Below are 14,837 nucleotides of genomic sequence, written 5' to 3' on the forward strand. Positions count from 1 at the left end.
GCTGCCTGTACAGTCATTGGTCAACCCTGTGGTGCCTGTACAGTCATTGGTCAACCCTGTGGTGCCTGTAAAGTCATTGGTCAACCCTGTGGTGCCTGTACAGTCATTGGTCAACCCTGTGGTGCCTGTACAGTCATTGGTCAACCCTGTGGTGCCTGTACAGTCATTGGTCAACCCTGTGGTGCCTGTACAGTCATTGGTCAACCCTGTGGTGCCTGTACAGTCATTGGTCAACCCTGTGGTGCCTGTACAGTCATTGGTCAACCCTGTGCTGCCTGTACCGTCATTGGTCAACCCTGTGGTGCCTGTACAGTCATTGGTCAACCCTGTGGTGCCTGTACAGTCATTGGTCAACCCTGTGGTGCCTGTACAGTCATTGGTCAACCCTGTGGTGCCTGTACAGTCATTGGTCAACCCTGTGGTGCCTGTACAGTCATTGGTCAACCCTGTGGTGCCTGTACAGTCATTGGTCAACCCTGTGGTGCCTGTACAGTCATTGGTCAACCCTGTGGTGCCTGTACAGTCATTGGTCAACCCTGTGGTGCCTGTACAGTCATTGGTCAACCCTGTGGTGCCTGTACAGTCATTGGTCAACCCTGTGGTGCCTGTACCGTCATTGGTCAACCCTGTGGTGCCTGTACCGTCATTGGTCAACCCTGTGGTGCCTGTACAGTCATTGGTCAACCCTGTGGTGCCTGTACCGTCATTGGTCAACCCTGTGGTGCCTGTACAGTCATTGGTCAACCCTGTGGTGCCTGTACAGTCATTGGTCAACCCTGTGCTGCCTGTACAGTCATTGGTCAACCCTGTGGTGCCTGTACAGTCATTGGTCAACCCTGTGGTGCCTGTACAGTCATTGGTCAACCCTGTGGTGCCTGTACCGTCATTGGTCAACCCTGTGGTGCCTGTACCGTCATTGGTCAACCCTGTGGTGCCTGTACAGTCATTGGTCAACCCTGTGGTGCCTGTACAGTCATTGGTCAACCCTGTGGTGCCTGTACAGTCATTGGTCAACCCTGTGCTGCCTGTACAGTCATTGGTCAACCCTGTGGTGCCTATACAGTCATTGGTCAACCCTGTGGTGCCTGTACCGTCATTGGTCAACCCTGTGCTGCCTGTACAGTCATTGGTCAACCCTGTGCTGCCTGTACAGTCATTGGTCAACCCTGTGGTGCCTGTACAGTCATTGGTCAACCCTGTGGTGCCTGTACAGTCATTGGTCAACCCTGTGGTGCCTGTACAGTCATTGGTCAACCCTGTGGTGCCTGTACAGTCATTGGTCAACCCTGTGGTGCCTGTACAGATCCCCATTAGTTCCTGCCGAGGCAGCAGCTACTCTTCCTGGGGTTTATTGTGGATCCCCATTAGTTCCTGTCAAGGCAGCAGCTACTCTTCCTGGGGTTTATTATGGATCCCCATTAGTTCCTGCCAAGGCAGCAGCTACTCTTCCTGGGGTTTATTATGGATCCCCATTAGTTCCTCCCAAGGCAGCAGCTACTCTTCCTGGGGTTTATTATGGATCCCCATTAGTTCCTGCCAAGGCAGCAGCTACTCTTCCTGGGGTTTATTATGGATCCCCATTAGTTCCTGCCAAGGCAGCAGCTACTCTTCCTGGGGTTTATTATGGATCCCCATTAGTTCCTGCCAAGGCAGCAGCTACTCTTCCTGGGGTTTATTATGGATCCCCATTAGTTCCTGCCAAGGCAGCAGCTACTCTTCCTGGGGTTTATTATGGATCCCCATTAGTTCCTGCCAAGGCAGCAGCTACTCTTCCTGGGGTTTATTATGGATCCCCATTAGTTCCTGCCAAGGCAGCAGCTACTCTTCCTGGGGTTTATTATGGATCCCCATTAGTTCCTGCCAAGGCAGCAGCTACTCTTCCTGGGGTTTATTATGGATCCCCATTAGTTCCTGTCAAGGCAGCAGCTTGTAATGTACTGTATGTTCCCTATAGGGAGCAGGTGGTGTTTTGGGGGGTGGAGGTGTCTAGTGGTAATGTACTGTATGTTCCCTATAGGGAGCAGGCGGTGTCCTGGGGGGTGGAGGTGTCTAGTGGTAATGTACTGTATGTTCCCTATAGGGAGCAGGCGGTGTTTTGGGGGGTGGAGGTGTCTAGTGGTAATGTACTGTATGTTCCCTATAGGGAGCAGGCGGTGTCCTGGGGGGGTGGAGGTGTCTAGTGGTAATGTACTGTATGTTGTTCCCTATAGGGAGCAGGCGGTGTCCTGGGGGGGTGGGGGTGTCTAGTGGTAATGTACTGTATGTTCCCTATAGGGAGCAGGCGGTGTTTTGGGGGGTGGAGCTGACTAGTGGTAATGTACTGTATGTTCCCTATAGGGAGCAGGCGGTGTCCTGGGGGGTGGAGGTGTCTAGGTGGTAATGTAATGTACTGTATGTTCCCTATAGGAGCAGGCGGTGTCCTGGGGGGTGGAGCTGTCTAGTGGTAATGTACTCTATGTTCCCTATAGGGAGCAGGCGGTGTTTTGGGGGGTGGAGCTGACTAGTGGTAATGTACTGTATGTTCCCTATAGGGAGCAGGCGGTGTCCTGGGGGGTGGAGGTGTCTAGGTGGTAATGTAATGTAATGTACTGTATGTTCCCTATAGGAGCAGGCGGTGTCCTGGGGGGTGGAGCTGTCTAGTGGTAATGTACTCTATGTTCCCTATAGGGAGCAGGCGGTGTTTTGGGGGGTGGAGGTGTCTAGTGGTAATGGCCCCAGAGAGGTGAAGACATCCTTGCTGCTGAGTGACAAGCCCCTGGTGGAACACATCATCTTTGAAACAGGTGAAATACACCCCCCCCCCCCCCCCCCCCCTGACAGTAGCCAGCCAAGTACAGGTGAAATACACCCCCCCCAGATATTATGTTATGCTCCAGTCAAACGTCATCAAAGGTCCTCAGTGTCTTCCACTAGCACATGGAGTAGCCAGCCAAGTAGAGACAGTAGCCTGCCAAGTAGAGACAGTAGCCAGCCAAGTAGAGACAGTAGCCTGCCAAGTAGAGACAGTAGCCAGCCAAGTAGAGACAGTAGCCAGCCAAGTAGAGACAGTAGCCTGCCAAGTAGAGACAGTAGCCAGCCAAGTAGAGACAGTAGCCAGCCAAGTAGAAACAGTAGCCAGCCAAGTAGAAACAGTAGCCAGCCAAGTAGAGTGGGTAGCCAGCCAAGTAGAGTGGGTAGCCAGCCAAGTAGAGTGGGTAGCCAGCTAAGTAGAGTGGGTAGCCAGCCAAGTAGAGTGGGTAGCCAGCCAAGTAGAGTGGGTAGCCAGCCAAGTAGAGTGGGTAGCCTGCCAAGTAGAAACGGTAGCCTGCCAAGTAGAAACTGTAGCCTGCCAAGTAGAGTGGGTAGCCAGCCAAGTAGAGTGGGTAGCCAGCCAAGTAGAGTGGGTAGCCAGCCAAGTAGAGTGGGTAGCCTGCCAAGTAGAACCGGTAGCCTGCCAAGTAGAACCGGTAGCCTGCCAAGTAGAAACGGTAGCCTGCCAAGTAGAAACGGTAGCCTGCCAAGTAGCAACGGTAGCCTGCCAAGTAGCAACGGTAGCCTGCCAAGTAGAAACGGTAGCCTGCCAAGTAGAAACGGTAGCCTGCCAAGTAGCAACGGTAGCCTGCCAAGTAGCAACGGGAGAGAGAATGTGTTCCATTATGTTATTAAAGTACTTCATAAGAGTATAGCTGTTTGTACATTTGTTCTTTTTATTTATTTTTATAGCTGTCTTAGGACGAGTAACCCCATGTACAACATATCTGGGGCCCCCTGTAAATATCCCTTGTCATAACCCAAATCTGGCCCTTGTAAGAATATAGATAGCTATCCCTGCAATAGGTTTAGTGGATTTAAACTCATCGTTACCCCATTATATGGGACGTGCAAATTCATACTCTCTCCCTCGGTGTAAAGAAAGTCGGACTGCAACAACAGTGGTGCCGAGAGGCGCGGCAGACTGTCAAACCAGCAGCGTTTCCCCTTGTTATCACTCACTTTGTGGAAATCGTCATTTAAAAAAAATATATTTAAAAAAATCTGTGTACCAGAACAAAGTTCCTCGCGTCGTCGTCGATGCGCCGTCCAACCTGCTGCACACCCGTTTCTCCATTCTCAAGATGGAAGGAACGATCGCGTCAGCCGTCGAGGATGGAACCTCTGCGATTTGGAGCGATGCCATTGGACGTGATGCAACGCGAGCAGTAGAAAATATGTCATGTTATTTTCAAAGGAACCACTCGCTCAATGGCCGACGGAAATGATGGCCTTTTTGTTACGTTCTGAAATATCAGAGCAAGAAATTGACGGACACTAACCAAGTTCATTTCCTCCCAAAGGATCAAACAGCTGAACAGACAAAGACATGGTTCCTCCAGTGCAAGTATATATTTATACCCCAATTTGAGGTGGACTCTCCTCCTTCTCTCTAAACATGACATCTTTTTGTTGCTAGGCAGGAAATTGAGTCACACGGTTAATGAATTGTTCCTTCTCCTCTTAATGTGACCTGACCTGTGAACTGACCTGACTTTCGGCCCCCTTCCTCACCAAACCACATCTCTCAACCCTTATCAGTGCCTCGCCAAGATGTGATCGTCTTTCCTTCACTCGGTACACATCCAACATTCATTGACCCCTGCCCACCATACACCTTCCTCCTACAGATGGCACACACACATTGGATGCAGTCTATCACAGTGCCATCCGTTTTGTCACCAAAGCCCCATACACTACCCACCACTTCAACCTATATGCTCTCGTTGGCTGGCCTTCACTTCATACTCGTCGCCAAACCCACTGGTTCCATGTCATCTACAAGACCCTGCTAGGTAAAGTCCCCCCTTATCTCAGCTCCATAGCATCTCCCACCTGTAGCACGCGCTCCAGCAGGTATATCTCTCTGGTCACCCCCAAAACCAATTCTTTCTTTGGCCGCCTCTCCTTCCAGTTCTCTGCTGCCAATGACTGGAACGAACTACAAAAATCTCTGAAACTGGAAACACTTATCTCCCTCACTAGCTTTAAGCACCAACTGTCACAGCAGCTCACAGATTACTGCACCTGTACATAGCCCACCTGTACTGTTATTATTTCCATGGGAAAGTTTTCACATCCCTTTTCTTTCTGAATGTGTTACAGCCTGAATTTAAAATGGATTAAATTGAGATATTGTACCTGATCTACACACAATAGCCCATATTATTATTATTATTATTATTTATTTATTTTAAAATATTTTTTTTTACAAATGTATAAAAAATGAAAAGCTGAGATGTCTTGAGTCAATAAGTATTCAACCCCTTTGTTATATCAAGCCTAAATATGTTCAAGAGTAAACATTTGCTTAACAAGTCACATAATAAGTTGCATGGACTCACTCTGTGTGCAATGTACCCCACACATACAATTATCGGTAAGGTCCCTCAGTCGAGAAGTGAATTTCAACCACAAAGACCAGGGAGGTTTTCTACCTATTGGTAGATGGGTAAAATAAAAAAAATAAAAAAAACAGACATTGAATATCCCTTTGATCATGGTGAAGTTATTAATTACACTTTGGATGGTGTATCAATACACCCTGTCACTACCAAGATACAGGAGTCCTTCCTAACTCAGTTACCGGAGAGGAAGGAAACCTCATTGGGAATTCATAATGAGGCCAATAATGACTTTTAATAAACATTTGCAGAGTTTAATGGCTGTGATAGGAGAAAACTGAGGATGGATCAACAACATAACTCCACAATACCAACCTAAATGACAGAGTGAAAAGAAGGAAGCCTGTACAGAATAAAAAATATTCCAAAACAGGCTTCCTGTTTGCAATAAAGGCACTAAATTATAACTGCAGAAAATATGGCAAAGAAATTAACTTTATGTCCTGAATACAAAATGTTGTGTTTGGGGCAAATCCAACTCGTCACTGAGTACCACTCTTCATATTTTCAGGCATAATGGTGGCTGCATCATGTTATGGGCATACTTGTCACCAGCAAGGAATGCAGAGTTTTGTCAGGATAAAAAAAGAAATGGAATCGAACTAAGCAAAATCATCGAGAATAACCTGGTTGTCTGTTTTCCAACAAACTGGGAGACAAATGCACCTTTTCAGCATGACAAGAACCAAAAACACAAGGCCAAATCAACGCCGGAGTACCAAGATGACATTGAATGTTCCTGAGTGGCCTAGTTATAGTTTTGAGTTAAATCGGCTTGAAAATCTATGGAAAAACTTGAACATGTCTGTCTAGCAATGATCAACAACCAACTTGACAGAGCTTGAAGAATTAAAAAAAGAATAATGTGCAAATATTGTACAATCCAGGTGTGCACAGCTCTTAGAGACTTACCCAGAAAGACTCACAGCTCTTAGAGACTTACCCAGAAAGACTCACAGCTCTTAGAGACTTACCCAGAAAGACTCACAGCTCTTAGAGACTTACCCAGAAAGACTCACAGCTGTAATCACTCTTAGAGACTTACCCAGAAAGACTCACAGCTGTAATCACTGCTAAAGGTGATCCTAATATGTATTGACTCAGGGGTGGCAATACTTTATGTAAATTAGATATTTCCATATTTTATTTTCAATAAATTTGCAAAAATGTCTAAAAAAACAACAACGTGTTTTCACTTTCATTATGGGGTGTTGTGTGTAAATGGATGAGAAATCAATTTGAATCCATTTTGAATTCAGGCTGTACCACAACAAAATATGGAATAAGTCGAGGGGTGTGAATACATTCTGAAGGCTCTTGTATTTTCAGATGTTGTTGTTGTTGTTGTGAAGCAAGGCTCCCCTTGCAAAAGATGGATTTCCCTGTGAAGTCTTCCCTTTTTGCAATTCAAGGTTAAATGTGTTGCAGATGAGATGACGGTGACCGGCACCAGCGAGGACGCTGCCTATTTCACCACCATGGTGTGTTGCAGCCTGGTCAACTTTGCTGCTTAGATCCAGTAAGTCAAACATCACTAGACAACAAAGTCAAACATCACTAGACAACAAAGTCAAACATCACTAGACAACAAAGTATGTATTCTTTTATTTATTTAAATGGTTTTTAAATTTGTTTTTGTTTTTTTAAACAACACAATTTGAAGTGTTTCTAAATGAAAATATCCCATCATCCATGTCGCTACTCTTATGTCCTCGCTGTGTGTCAACGTGCATTACCTTGGAAGTCTCAACTGAATCAGTTGATGGACTGGTCTGTACAATAAGCTAAATATTATGGACAAAGCAAACGGCTTCACATCAAACTTTAATTTATTTCATTAACCTGGTTGAGAAGTTGGAATTGCTAGGTCCATGGGGTTATATAAAGCATGTGTGTAGTAGTAGTAGTAGTAGTAATAATAATAATAGTAGTAGTAGTAGTAGTAGTACGTAGTAGTAGTAGTAGTAGTGTGTAGTAGTATATCTAGTTGTGTGTAGTAGTAGTAATAATAGTAGTACTAGTTGTGAATAGTAATAGTAGTGTATAGTAGTACTAGTTGTGAATAGTACTAGTAGTGTACAGTAGTATATCTAGTAGTAGTACTAGTTGTGAATAGTAGTACATCTAGTTGTGTGTAGTAGTAGTAGTACTAGTTGTGAATAGTAGTACATCTAGTTGTGTGTAGTAGTAGTAGTACTAGTTGTGAATAGTAGTACATCTAGTTGTGTGTAGTAGTAGTAGTAGTACTAGTTGTGAATAGTAGTACATCTAGTTGTGTGTAGTAGTAGTAATAATAGTAGTACTAGTTGTGAATAGTAGTAGTAGTGTATAGTAGTATATCTAGTTGTGTGTAGTAGTAGTAGTAAATAATAATAGTAGTACTAGTTGTGAATAGTAGTACATCTAGTTGTGTGTAGTAGTATTAATAATAGTAGTACTAGTTGTGAATAGTAGTACATCAAGTTGTGTAGTAGTATATCTAGTAGTGGTAGTATATCTAGTAGTGTAGTAGTAGTATATCTAGTAGTGGTAGTATATCTAGTTGTATATTTAGTTGTGTAGTAGTAGTATATCTAGTTGTGTAGTAGTAGTATATCTTGTAGTGTAGTAGTAGTATTAGTAGTATATCTAGTAGTGTAGTAGTAGTATATCTAGTAGTGTAGTGTAGGAGTAGTAGTATATCTAGTAGTGTAGTAGTATATCTAGTAGTGTAGTAGTAGTAGTAGTAGTAGTAGCAGATCTAGTAGTAGTAGTAGTAGTAGTAGTAGTAGTAGTAGTATATCTAGTTGTAGTGTAGCAGTAGTAGTATATCTAGTAGTGTAGTAGTATATCTAGTAGTGTAGTAGTAGTATTAGTAGTATATCTAGTAGTGTAGTAGTAGTATTAGTAGTATATCTAGTAGTGTAGTAGTAGTATATCTAGTTGTAGTGTAGCAGTAGTAGTATATCTAGTTGTGTAGTAGTAGTATCAGTAGTATATCTAGTAGTGTAGTAGTAGTATATCTAGTTGTAGTGTAGCAGTAGTAGTATATCTAGTAGTGCAGTAGTATATCTAGTTGTGTCTCCGCAGCAGGAACATGAGGAAGACAGCAGAGAGGAGGATACACAGGGTACACACAGTGGGGACCACCACCTCTGTGACCATCTCCATATGGCTGGTCAGGGGGTCTGCAACACACATCGGCACATCAACCATTTTACACAGATTACTTTAACATTAAAGCAGTTTTTATATAAAGGCTATAAAGGGTTAACCCCCCCCCCCCTTACATATTATGAATGTTTTCTAATCATGTATCAAGTCTTTTTTTAATTAATTTTTTTATATATGATGATTGTTCTTACCATGTATAAGTCTTAGTATATTGGCAGCAGTACTCCGTTGTTCCTCTAATGAAGAGACGGAAGCATTACGGAGAGTTGAACCCAGACAAAAGGCACGCTAACCCATTGAGAACTGCAGTGTCAAAACCGTGGCTAGTAAGATAGATCTCATCCACAGAGACACGGTGACCCATGGGAAGATAGATCTCATCCACAGAGACACTGTGACCCATGGGAAGATAGATCTCATCCACAGAGACACGGTGACCCATGGGAAGATAGATCTCATCCACAGAGACACGGTGACCCATGGGAAGATAGATCTCATCCACAGAGACACGGTGACCCATGGGAAGATAGATCTCATCCACAGAGACACGGTGACCCATGGCAAGATAGATCTCATCCACAGAGACACGGTGACCCATGGCAAGATAGATCTCATCCACAGAGACACGGTGACCCATGGGAAGATAGATCTCATCCACAGAGACACGGTGACCCATGGGAAGATAGATCTCATCCACAGAGACACGGTGACCCATGGCAAGATAGATCTCATCCACAGAGACATGGTGACCCATGGGAAGATAGATCTCATCCACAGAGACACGGTGACCCATGGGAAGATAGATCTCATCCACAGAGACACGGTGACCCATGGGAAGATAGATCTCATCCACAGAGACACGGTGACCCATGGGAAGATAGATCTCATCCACAGAGACACGGTGACCCATGGCAAGATAGATCTCATCCACAGAGACACGGTGACCCATGGCAAGATAGATCTCATCCACAGAGACACGGTGACCCATGGGAAGATAGATCTCATCCACAGAGACACGGTGACCCATGGGAAGATAGATCTCATCCACAGAGACACGGTGACCCATGGCAAGATAGATCTCATCCACAGAGACATGGTGACCCATGGGAAGATAGATCTCATCCACAGAGACACGGTGACCCATGGGAAGATAGATCTCATCCACAGAGACACGGTGACCCATGGGAAGATAGATCTCATCCACAGAGACACGGTGACCCATGGCAAGATAGATCTCATCCACAGAGACACGGTGACCCATGGCAAGATAGATCTCATCCACAGAGACACGGTGACCCATGGGAAGATAGATCTCATCCACAGAGACACGGTGACCCATGGGAAGATAGATCTCATCCACAGAGACACGGTGACCCATGGCAAGATAGATCTCATCCACAGAGACATGGTGACCCATGGTAAGATAGATCTCATCCACAGAGACACGGTGACCCATGGCAAGATAGATCTCATCCACAAAGATAGATCTCATCCACAGAGACACGGTGACCCATGGCAAGATAGATCTCATCCACAGAGACACGGTGACCCATGGCAAGATAGATCTCATCCACAGAGACACGGTGACCCATGGCAAGATAGATCTCATCCACAGAGACACGGTGACCCATGGCAAGATAGATCTCATCCACAGAGACACGGTGACCCATGGTAAGATAGATCTCATCCACAGAGACACGGTGACCCATGGCAAGATAGATCTCATCCACAGAGACACGGTGACCCATGGTAAGATAGATCTCATCCACAGAGACACGGTGACCCATGGCAAGATAGATCTCATCCACAGAGACACGGTGACCCATGGGAAGATAGATCTCATCCACAGAGACACGGTGACCCATGGTAAGATAGATCTCATCCACAGAGACAGGTCCAGGAACAGGGTTGGAGCTATAACCTACTGGAGGGTCTCTCTCCAGGAACAGGGTTGGAGCTATAACCTACAGGAGGGTCTCTCTCCAGGAACAGGGTTGGAGCTATAACCTACAGGAGGGTCTCTCTCCAGGAACAGGGTTGGAGCTATAACCTACAGGAGGGTCTCTCTCCAGGAACAGGGTTGGAGCTATAACCTACTACAGGAGGGTCTCTCTCCAGGAACAGGGTTGGAGCTATAACCTACAGGAGGGTCTCTCTCCAGGAACAGGGTTGGAGATAAAACCTACAGGAGGGTCTCTCTCCATGAACAGGGTTGGAGTGTAAACCTACAGGAGGGTCTCTCTCCAGGAACAGGGTTGGAGCTATAACCTACAGGAGGGTCTCTCTCCAGGAACAGGGTTGGAGAGCACTGCTCTACTTCAAACCTTCCCTATACTCATCATTAGGCTACTACGATATATTGATAATCGTCATTTAGCTAGAATTTTATTGTAATAGGATACGAATTGACAAGTGATTTATATAACTAAGAACGGTTTGCATAGCTGCCCTCGATTTCCAATAGAAAGTTTAGCCCCCCCTTATTTTCTTTGTATCACTCAATCTAAGGAGGTGATACGAGGCTGAGGCTTTATTTGTTTGCCCCACACCTACTACCTTCTTATTGAACACAGGTTTTAAAGGGATGGTTTTAAAGGGATGGTTTTAAAGGGATGTTTTAAAGGGATGTTTTAAAAGGGATGTTTTAAAGGGGATGTTTTAAAGTGAACTGACCTGCAGCCAGGAGCTGGTTACTGGAAGAGCAGGTCTCAGTGGCCTTCCTCTTCCAATTCTCTACCTGTAAGATGGGTTAGGGTTAAAATAGGATGTGCACACTCGGATGGTTTATGGTTAATATAGAATACACACTAGGATGGTTTAGGGTTAATATAGGATACACACTAGGATGGTTTAGGGTTAATATAGGATACACACTAGGATGGTTTAGGGTTAATATAGGATACACACTAGGATGGTTTAGGGTTAATATAGGATACACACTAGGATGGTTTAGGGTTAATATAGGATACATACTAGGATGGTTTAGGGTTAATATAGGATACACACTAGGATGGTTTAGGGTTAATATAGGATACACACTAGGATGGTTTAGGGTTAATATAGGATACACACTAGGATGGTTTAGGGTTAATATAGGATACACACTAGGATGGTTTAGGGTTAATATAGGATACACACTAGGATGGTTTAGGGTTAATATAGGATACACACTAGGATGGTTTAGGGTTAATATAGGATACACACTAGGATGGTTTAGGGTTAATATAGGATACACACTAGGATGGTTTAGGGTTAATATAGGATACACACTAGGATGGTTTAGGGTTAATATAGGATACACACTAGGATGGTTTAGGGTTAATATAGGATACACACTAGGATGGTTTAGGGTTAATATAGGATACACACTAGGATGGTTTAGGGTTAATATAGGATACACACTAGGATGGTTTAGGGTTAATATAGGATACACACTAGGATGGTTTAGGGTTATACAGGATACACACTAGGATGGTTTAGGGTTATACAGGATACACACTAGGATGGTTTAGGGTTATACAGGATACACACTAGGATGGTTTAGGGTTATACAGGATACACACTAGGATGGTTTAGGGTTATACAGGATACACACTAGGATGGTTTAGGGTTAATATAGGATACACACTAGGATGGTTTAGGGTTAATATAGGATACACACTAGGATGGTTTAGGGTTAATATAGGATATACACTAGGATGGTTTAGGGTTATACAGGATACACACTAGGATGGTTTAGGGTTAATATAGGATACACACTAGGATGGTTTAGGGTTAATATAGGATACACACTAGGATGGTTTAGGGTTAATATAGGATACACACTAGGATGGTTTAGGGTTAATATAGGATACACACTAGGATGGTTTAGGGTTAATATAGGATACACACATCATATTCTAATTATGTATTCTCTCTCCCTCCCCCCCCCACCCCCACCCTCTCTCTCACCCCCACCCTCTCTCTCTCTCCCTCCCACCCTCTCTCTCTCTCCCTCCCACCCTCTCTCTCTCTCTCTCCCTCCCACCCTCTCTCTCTCTCTCCCCCTCTCTCTCTCACCCCCACCCTCTCTCCCCCCCACCCCCTCTCTCTCTCTCTCTCACCCCACTCTCTCTCTCTCTCACCCCACCCTCTCTCTCTCTCACCCCCACCCTCTCTCTCTCTCACCCCCACCCTCTCTCTCTCTCACCCCCACCCTCTCTCTCTCTCTCTCCCCCCCACCCCCACCCTCTCTCTCTCTCACCCCCACCCTCTCTCTCTCTCACCCCCCACCCTCTCTCTCTCTCTCACCCCCACCCTCTCTCTCTCTCACCCCCACCCTCTCTCTCTCTCCCCCCCCACCCCCTCTCTCTCTCTCACCCACCCCCTCTCTCTCTCTCTCTCACCCCACCCTCTCTCTCTCTCACCCACCCCCTCTCTCTCTCTCTCTCACCCCACCCTCTCTCTCTCTCACCCCCACCCTCTCTCTCTCACCCCACCCTCTCTCTCTCTCACCCCCACCCTCTCTCTCTCACCCCCACCCTCTCTCTCTCACCCCCACCCTCTCTCTCTCACCCCCACCCTCTCTCTCTCTCACCCCCACCCTCTCTCTCTCTCACCCCCACCCTCTCTCTCTCTCACCCCCACCCTCTCTCTCTCTCTTCCCCCCACCCCCTCTCTCTCTCCCCCCACCCCCTCTCTCTCTCTCCCCCCCCCCACCCTCTCTCTCTCACCCCCACCCTCTCTCTCTCTCACCCCACCCTCTCTCTCTCTCACCCTCTCTCTCTCTCACCCCCACCCTCTCTCTCTCTCACCCCCACCCCTCTCTCTCTCTCTCACCCCCCACCCTCTCTCTCTCTCACCCCCACCCTCTCTCTCTCTCACCCCCACCCTCTCTCCCCCCCACCCCCACCCTCTCTCTTTCTCACCCCCACCCTCTCTCTCTCTCACCCCCACCCTCTCTCTCTTCCCCCACCCCCACCCTCTCTCTCTCTCTGTCTCCCCCCCCCCACCCTCTCTCTCTCTCCCCCCCCCCCTCCCTCTTTCTCAATATTTTACAGGATGATGTCCTCACCTGAATATGGAATGCTCTATTTGCAACGTATATCAGTATATCCATTCAGTATAACTAACTTTAGTATAACAGTATAACTATGTACATTTCTGTGTTTTATATTTAATACCAAGCTGTTGTAATGTGTTTTATATGATTGTATTAAAGATCGAACTGAAATGAGGATCTAGTAAATGATCCGTGCTCTCACCTCTCTCTGGTTGGGGAATCCGTTGGAGCTGATGATGCGTTTGTAGTACTGAACCGAGGCTTTTGGGTAACGTGGTTTATTCTTGTTCCTGAAGTCTACGTAGTATAGGCCAAACCTCTCGGAGTAGCCCTCGTCCCACTCAAACTTGTCCAGCAGAGACCAGGCGGTGTAGCCGCGCACGTTCACTCCGTCTTTGATGGCTAAAAAAACAGAGCGGAGAACAAGATCGTCTGGGTTTTTGTGTGTGTCTTTTTAAGTTTTGAAAGACAAGCCGGCAACTGTCGTCGCAACAAAAACAAAAGTGGAAGTACATCACACGGTTTTTTTAAGGGTTTTGGGGGTCAATACCATATTCAATTCAAAAGGTACTCTGGATTGAATGAAATTGACCCTGTTTTTAGTTACTGAATAATACTGAATGTATCATATGGGATTGTTGGAGAGTCTTGGTTAAACACTGGGAATAGTCCCATCAGATTACAATTCAAAGAAGAGGTGTGGACATTTTGTTTTGGAATTACAGTATTTTATTTGAATTGTTTTTAACCCTTTCATTTTGAAAGGGAAGACCTATTGAGACCGAGGTATGATACAATATAACATTGACGTTAGACACCAAATACACTGGCATTGGGAAAGTATTCAGACCCTTTATTTTTCCACAGTGTTACGTTACAGCCTTATTCTAAAATGGATTACATCGTCGTCGTCCCTCATCATTCTACACACAATAACCCATGATGACATCACAATACTCCATAATGACCTCACAATACGTAACAGCCTTATTCTAAAATGGATTACATCGTCGTCGTCGTCCCCCTCATCATTCTACACACCATAACCCATGATGACATCACAATACTCCATAATGACATCACAATACTCCATAATGACCTCACAATACGTTACAGCCTTATTCTAAAATGGATTACATCGTCGTCGTCGTCCCCCTCATCATTCTACACACAATACCCCACAATGACAAAGCAAAAACAGGTTTTCAGAAATTGTTGCAAATTTTTTT

General features: G+C 45.5%; 2 protein-coding genes across 5 annotated transcripts in view; one reads left to right on the forward strand and one right to left on the reverse strand.

Annotated features, from left to right (window-relative positions):
- zwilch (zwilch kinetochore protein) overlaps positions 1 to 13,797 on the forward strand; it is a 48,273-nt gene extending 34,476 nt beyond the window's left edge. The window contains exons 16-18 of one of the 3 annotated variants that reach the window (XM_031832883.1): positions 2,668 to 2,783; positions 6,843 to 6,933; positions 13,607 to 13,797. In XM_031832883.1, the coding sequence (XP_031688743.1) occupies positions 2,668 to 2,783; positions 6,843 to 6,928 (202 nt within the window). In that variant the 3' untranslated portion in view covers positions 6,929 to 6,933; positions 13,607 to 13,797. Of the gene's footprint in view, positions 1 to 2,080; positions 2,196 to 2,667; positions 2,784 to 6,826; positions 6,936 to 13,606 lie in introns of those variants that run through there. The other 2 variants (XM_031832884.1, XM_031832885.1) reach the window with 2 other exon arrangements.
- The window catches only part of lctlb (lactase-like b), a 45,120-nt gene continuing 38,380 nt past the window's right edge, over positions 8,098 to 14,837 (reverse strand). The window contains exons 13-16 of one of the 2 annotated variants that reach the window (XM_031832887.1): positions 13,811 to 14,010; positions 11,241 to 11,304; positions 8,759 to 8,803; positions 8,098 to 8,581 (exon numbers count right to left, since the gene is read on the reverse strand). In XM_031832887.1, the coding sequence (XP_031688747.1) occupies positions 8,466 to 8,581; positions 8,759 to 8,803; positions 11,241 to 11,304; positions 13,811 to 14,010 (425 nt within the window). In that variant the 3' untranslated portion in view covers positions 8,098 to 8,465. The remainder of the gene's footprint in view (positions 8,582 to 8,758; positions 8,804 to 11,240; positions 11,305 to 13,810; positions 14,011 to 14,837) is intronic. The other variant, XM_031832886.1, reaches the window with a different exon arrangement.

Source organism: Oncorhynchus kisutch, linkage group LG10 (assembly GCF_002021735.2).
Source record: "Oncorhynchus kisutch isolate 150728-3 linkage group LG10, Okis_V2, whole genome shotgun sequence".
Lineage (NCBI taxonomy): Eukaryota > Metazoa > Chordata > Actinopteri > Salmoniformes > Salmonidae > Oncorhynchus > Oncorhynchus kisutch.